Consider the following 6,406-nt stretch of genomic DNA (forward strand, 5'->3'; position numbering starts at 1 on the left):
ATTTCGTATGATTATATCATTACTGTTTCGGGTATTGTCAATAATTGGAATGAAATCTTGGATTCCAAAGAGGAAGGATCATCATTGTGTATGGATTAGATGATTATACCTTGAATACAATCTAAAGTTCCAACAAGAAATGAACACCGAGGACGGTGTTCCTGTTAAGGGGGGGAGTATGTCATATCCCTATTTGCAACTACCCTGAGTAAAAAGTAATTCTAAATTAAAAAAAAAAAACTTACGAATCAGTTGTGAACTGATTCTTGAAATAGTTATTGAACTGATTCTTGATTCCTGTAAAATGGAACGAGGGGATGCTGAGCTGGGTGTCTTTTGGATGGAAGAGCTGGGTGTCTTTTGGATGGAAGAGCTGGGTGTCTTTTGGAGGGAAGAGCGTGAGACAGAATATGATTGAAGGTCATGTGCTCGATCTGGATCTTTGTGGAGAGACAGACAGAGGAAGAGAGGAAAATCTTTCCAAGAAGAGAGAAAGAGAAAAGAAAGAAATGAATGGGTTAAGTCTGATGAGGATCAGATAACCTGGCACAGAAGTGCACAGAACCTGTTGAGGGCTGAAGGCCTGCAGGATGGCTCGGGGGGAGAACTGCATCTGAGTGATGAGTCTCAAGGTTGGGTGGACGAGCAGAACTAAAGTTCAGGTGACTTATTTGTTTGAGAACCAATTCCAGTTCGGGTGAACCAGGTACGGTCTCAAAACTGTAAACCACTGAACAGTAATGATATATGCATTAATTACTAAGATAATCATTAGGGGACATACATTATAATTTCCCTAGAAGCTGTAGCTTTATGTGATTATGCAGAAGCGGTTCCTCTCTGTATGATAGAATGTCAATAGCAAACGTAAGTCACTGCAGAATACCCAATGCATTAGGGTAATATAACCAGAAAGAAATTATCAAGAATTGATATCAGGGACAGAGTCGAAATACCCTCACGGGTTGAAATATGAACTCTGTTAACAGTCATTATAATACCAAACCCTTGCAGGGAACCGAAACTTGACAAAGGTGAACCTCTGAATCAGGTGTAGCGGTACCATCGAGGAATGAATTGAAATTATCGACATAAAGAACCGTGAGACCCTACCGAAACTAAGCACGAGAATGTCGTGGCGGAACCTGTAAATGTTTAAATAATCACGGATAGCAATAAACTGTATGGTAGAAGTAAGGATACGCCATTATTCCTCGACTGTGGTCAGAGGTGAGACATGAGCGCATAGCAGAGGGTAGCTAGCTCTAACTTCAATACAGAAAGAAAATAACATGTATTTCTTGTAAGTCCCGTATATGTAAATCTATTAAGGGCTTACGGTTATACTACAGTCCATGCATTTATATAAACCTGTGATAAATATGCAAGTAATATATTCACCCTGTGCATGAGATTATAACCAAAAGAACACAGTTATGTGGATAACTATTTGTATAACTGTGGAAAGACGCATAAACCGTATGCAGAACTATGCATGCAACCGGATGGTACAAACCCAGAATAATTATAAAAGCTATGCGTGCATTTCTAGAGAATGAAAGAACAGTAAACGAACAGTGCCGGAATGCATGTATTGTAATCGATACAAATTAAGTTTGTACAGAGTAAAGTTATAAATATTGATAGCATAAGAACAGTGGGGGTTCGCCGCCCTTTGAAGCATGTAATCATAGCTGAAATGAACAAATCCTATGAACAATCATGATATTAAATAAAAACGAGAATAGGGCAATGTTCGTTAACCAAATAATAATAATGCTATGAGACTGTATAAGTCTATTACTCTGTTTATACATCACCGAGGGGTAACTTGGCCATCTCCTCGGCCGCAAAGGCAAAGTTCGAATAACATAGAGAGAAAACTCTGCACTATAAAGAACGAAAAGTCATGGCAAGTATAGGCTTCAGTAAGCCGGTTGCAGGGTTTGAGCGCGGAGGCTCAACCCTCAATTAAAGTCGAAACTATATAAATATCTCTGTAAATCTAGCAAATATAAACATTGGAGCTGATCGAAAGTTTTCGAAAACAACCAGATATCCATAGTGCCCTGCTAAATAACCTAAGGGCAGGAGAATGCAACCAGGAGGGTTCTCGACAGAGAGTACCTCTGCAGATAATGCAAGAAGGCCCGCGTGGAGGCAGAGGCCTGCACATCCAAACACCTTTGTCTTAATATCTAAAGAATTCTGCGAATATATGACAGACAGTGAGGTAATCGTAGTTTACCTGGCAACCAGAGGGTTGAACCTTCATTGGAACCCAGCTTCGTTCCATGAACTAGCATGCGCACGCTGGCTGAAGCAAAGCAAATAAAAAGCTAAACATTACTGTAACGAATTGTAAATCCTGTAACTCAAAGGAGCAATATGAACTGTGAATTCATCGCCATTAAACCGAAAGCGCATACCTGTAGAGACCGGTGGGCGAAATTTATCATCTGCTGGACATTCGCTGAGCAAAGCGGCGATGCTGGTAGAAGAAACCCTGGACTGGTGTGCAGAACTGGAACCGAATACAAGTGAACAAGCAAATGAACCTGGAGGCATAGGAAGGGGCATAAATATTCCCGTAAACCCTTGACCGAATTGTCATCCGTTGGATTGAGGGTTTAGATCTGCGCCGTAGAGTTAAGGCGGGAATAGGGATCATCAAAACCGAGATCCCCGCACCCAAAGTGTCACATGGCTGGAGAAGCCTGAGACTGCCACCTAACCCTCTCCGGACTGGTGTCTTTAAGTTGATAGTGCAGCGGTGGTTGTAAGTACTGTGGTCGGACCATCACAGGCCACGCCACATTAATTTACATGGTACACGAATGTGGAAAACATATTTATGTAGTCGACCCTTTATGCATATAGTGTTTAAACATTGAAACATGAATAAGACAGTTGACTGTTCTTTGAAGCATATATATAAGGTTGAATGCTTACGTTTTACAAATACAAGTACAGCTGTAAATACCGAAACCATATGTGCTATATGCCAAGTAATTATAATATGTGCCATATGGGTCGAATGCCGAATAGATGTAAGGTGTGTTATAAAGTGTTAATGTCAAGGTGAATATGAACTTGATGTGTGCTTAGTGATGATATGGGTTTGACCTACGATAAAAATTTTTTTTTTTGTATTTAGTAACAGAGGTGTGACAGTGTCATTATGGATTGGGCCACTATTCTCTCGGATAAGCTAGCCTCGGCTCCTCTTGAATTTAGGAGTAAGACCCACGTTTCTGAAAGGATAATTCCCCCATTTTATTACAGTGCCTTTATCTTAGATACCTTGTGTTTTAATTCTGAATTTCCTGTGCTCGGCTGGAGGTGGAAACCACAAGACCCCATGACTATTCACATATACCATCAGAAATTATGAAAGTCCTCTTATAAACACCATTTGTATCAAGTCTGCAATGGTTTTATGTTACCTGTTCATTATTCTATTTTTGATAAACCTGCTCCCAAGATTTCTTATCAAGACGGAATTGACTTAACCTCAATAGGAAGATGGTTCGGGGAGGAAAACTTCACTTATATAGGAATTTTTGGTAGTCAAGACGAACCTCATATCCTCCCTTTATACATACTGGATAAACTGTTGGCAAGAGAAATCTCTTACCAGATTATGGCTGAGAGTGTTACACAGACTCTCAAGAAAAATAAGAAGCAGGGCTAGCCCTCTTTTCCCTTGAGATGTGGTGTCTATACTCTGCATGATCTCAAACATGTAGAAAAGGAAGCCATAAAGATTAAATCGTTGACTCTGGCGACTCTCCCAAATAGGCAGTTTGATCCAAACAAAGTTGCCTACACTGCACTAGAACAGGCCAAATTGACAAAATTTGACCATAAGGAAGATATGTTTGACGACCTGTTCTCTTTAGCTGAGACAATAAATCAGGTCAGAAACTTGGCCAAAATAAAGTATAATGACGAGGGGCTGACTGAATTTAATAAACTTAGAGAACAGAGGTTGCAAACTCTGCCTCTAGATTTATTGGCAACAACCCCAGCGACATCATCAAGCGAGCCTGATCAACAACAGTCAAAGGAACCTCCGATTATAATAAAGGATCATAAGAAGGAATAGGAGGAAAAGAAGAAGAGAGAACAGGAAGAAAAGTAGAGAAAAGAAAAAGAAGAGAGCCAGAAGAAAGCACAGGAAGAAAAACAGAGAAGAGAGAAAGAGGAAAAGCAACAGAAAGAATAGGAGGAAAGACAAAAGAAAGAGCAAGAGGAAAAGCAGAAGAGAGAGCTGGAAAAAGTGCGGAAGCAGTCCCAAGCTGAAAAACAAAGACAAACCACCATTGATGTCAATATAGATACTCATATTGACCCTAAATTGCTCCAGGAATGGAAGCAATTTGATTCCATCATCAGTGGGTTGGAATGTTCAAAAGATACAGACACTTCCAAGTCAACGGACACACCGGAAATCACTTCATCACAGGTTCAGAGTGGAACCAGTGGCCCACCCATTTCCAAAGAAGTTGAGATAATACCAAAAGACCCCTCCGACCAAATCATTTTGCAGGTAGAAGATATTTCTCCCATGGATGTCTCCTACAGCCCAAGCCATAAAGCAGTGGTTAAACGACAAAGGAAAAGAAGAAGGACTGATCAACCTTCCCTTTTCCCAGAGCAAATTGTTACGGGCAATATGGTTTGGAAGGAGGAATTTGACCCCTCTGATGACCTGACAAAACTGTCGCAGTATGCAAGAGCCTATTCGGTAGCGACAATTGATAAGGCATCGGAGGTAAGTCTTCTACTGAAAACCAAGGATCAAGAGATTTTCTCATTACAGGCAGAGTTAGCTGAGACAAAGTAGAAGGCAGAGCAACAATTGTTGACACAACAGCAAGTGAACAGTCAACTAACTCAACAATTGCAGGCAGAGAAACAAAGGATTGACCAAAGTGCAATCTAGAAGCAGAAAGAATTATCAGAGGCATTGACACAATTAGAGGCAGCAAATGAGCAAATAATGAAAACAAAAGATGAGCAAATTGCTCAATTGTCATCGCAGCGCGAAAAAATAAAGGGCGTTCCACAAGTGGCTGAATTTAGAGCAGAAGCATTGCAAATAAACGCTACATTAATATCCCAAATTAAGCTTCTGTGTCAACAAATCACCCAGGAAGAGCCACTGTGTGAATTAACGGCATCCATAAATCAACAGGTAGAGAAGGCCAGAACTGAATTGGATCAAGCCAAAGAAACTATATCTGCATTTCTTGACTGGCAAGATTTTGATCAAGGACAAGCAGCGAATTTGCCCAGGATCCTAGAAACGCATAAAGATATACTCTTCACAGAATGGTAGTCCCAGTTATTGAAAGCAGAGAGGGCGGCTTCAAGATGTAAATCAACCTCTAGCAATCTAGTTGAGCTAGTTAATAACACTCTCTACTTATCAAATATGATTTCCCAATGTACACCAGGAAAGTTGACAACTATGAATACATTGGAGCAATCATGTTATCCAGATCTAGAAGAAAAGAGTAGGTTAATCGTTGGGATTAACAGTTTAACCTGGGACACATATTGGTTCTTCCTGGTAAAGCCTCATTCACAGAGATCCGCCCTTAAGTGTCTAACAGATGCAATCGGGTATATTATTCCCGATATTGAGGATGCCACCTATGCCGCCCAGCTCAGCTCGCGCCTTAATAAACCACCTGAAGTAGAGCCAATGCTTGCGATAAGTCAGCTCAGATATAAAGGCAAGCAGTCTACTTGATGAATCATGCCGCCGACTGCCAGATTGCTAAAGAAAATCGGATCAAGATTGATTGATACCAATTTAATAGGATTTTTGTTTTATAGATAGATAGATTAGTTAAGTATTTATAGACCCTTTCATTGTTTTGGAAAGGGTCGTAAAGTTTTGTACCAGAATTAAAGACTGAAGTTTGCACTATTGTGCTTCAGTCAATATTCTTTTATGAAACTAGACCAGTTGTTCTTAATTCGAAAAAGAAGCTTTTTATGCAATTGTGCACTATTGTCTTTGTTGAGAATGTTTCTGTGTTGAAGGAAGAATTACAGGTAGCGATTGATATTGGGAGTGTCAAGCAACTCATATGGTATTTCTATCTATGTCTGAATTCATTCCTTTTCATATGAATTGTTATGTGATTATCTTTGCTATTATTGATTATATGCATGCGCTGTAACAGTAGATTTATATTTCTTCCACTATTGGATGTTTTATGATGTGCCTTTCTTTTAATCATGTATATGTCAATGATATAAATAATAAGTGTGGTAATATCGCTTCGATCGCTTTGCTTAACTATTTAAGCATAGTAATCATGAATGAAACAATGTCCATGTCTGTTAAATGGAGTCATCTATTTGCCTGTTTATAGACACGGATCATCAA

General features: G+C 39.7%; 1 protein-coding gene across 1 annotated transcript; it reads right to left on the reverse strand.

Annotated features, from left to right (window-relative positions):
- Positions 1-1,787: 1,787 nt before the first annotated feature.
- LOC149219344 (uncharacterized) lies at positions 1,788-2,580 on the reverse strand. The gene is made up of 3 exons (XM_089386797.1): positions 2,430-2,580; positions 2,249-2,317; positions 1,788-2,168 (listed from the first exon to the last, which is right to left on the reverse strand). Exons 1-3 carry the CDS (start codon positions 2,578-2,580, stop codon positions 1,984-1,986), a joined length of 405 nt encoding a protein of 134 aa, XP_089242923.1. The 3' UTR covers positions 1,788-1,983.
- Between the last annotated feature and the right edge of the window lie 3,826 nt (positions 2,581-6,406).

The sequence above is a fragment of the Pinus tabuliformis genome, chromosome Q, assembly GCF_031772625.1.
Source record: "Pinus tabuliformis cultivar Carrire ecotype Pingquan chromosome Q, CPIR1, whole genome shotgun sequence".
Taxonomy (NCBI): Eukaryota; Viridiplantae; Streptophyta; class Pinopsida; order Pinales; family Pinaceae; genus Pinus; species Pinus tabuliformis.

Coding starts and splice junctions, on each gene's coding strand:
- LOC149219344 (XM_089386797.1), bottom strand. CDS start 2,580: ATGCCCCTTCCTATGCCTCCAGGTTCATTTGCTTGTTCACTTGTATTC. Junction 2,318..2,429: donor TCGCCCACCGGTCTCTACAG/GTATGCGCTTTC, acceptor GCTTTGCTTCAG/CCAGCGTGCGCATGCTAGTT. Junction 2,169..2,248: donor TTCAACCCTCTGGTTGCCAG/GTAAACTACGAT, acceptor TTGGATGTGCAG/GCCTCTGCCTCCACGCGGGC.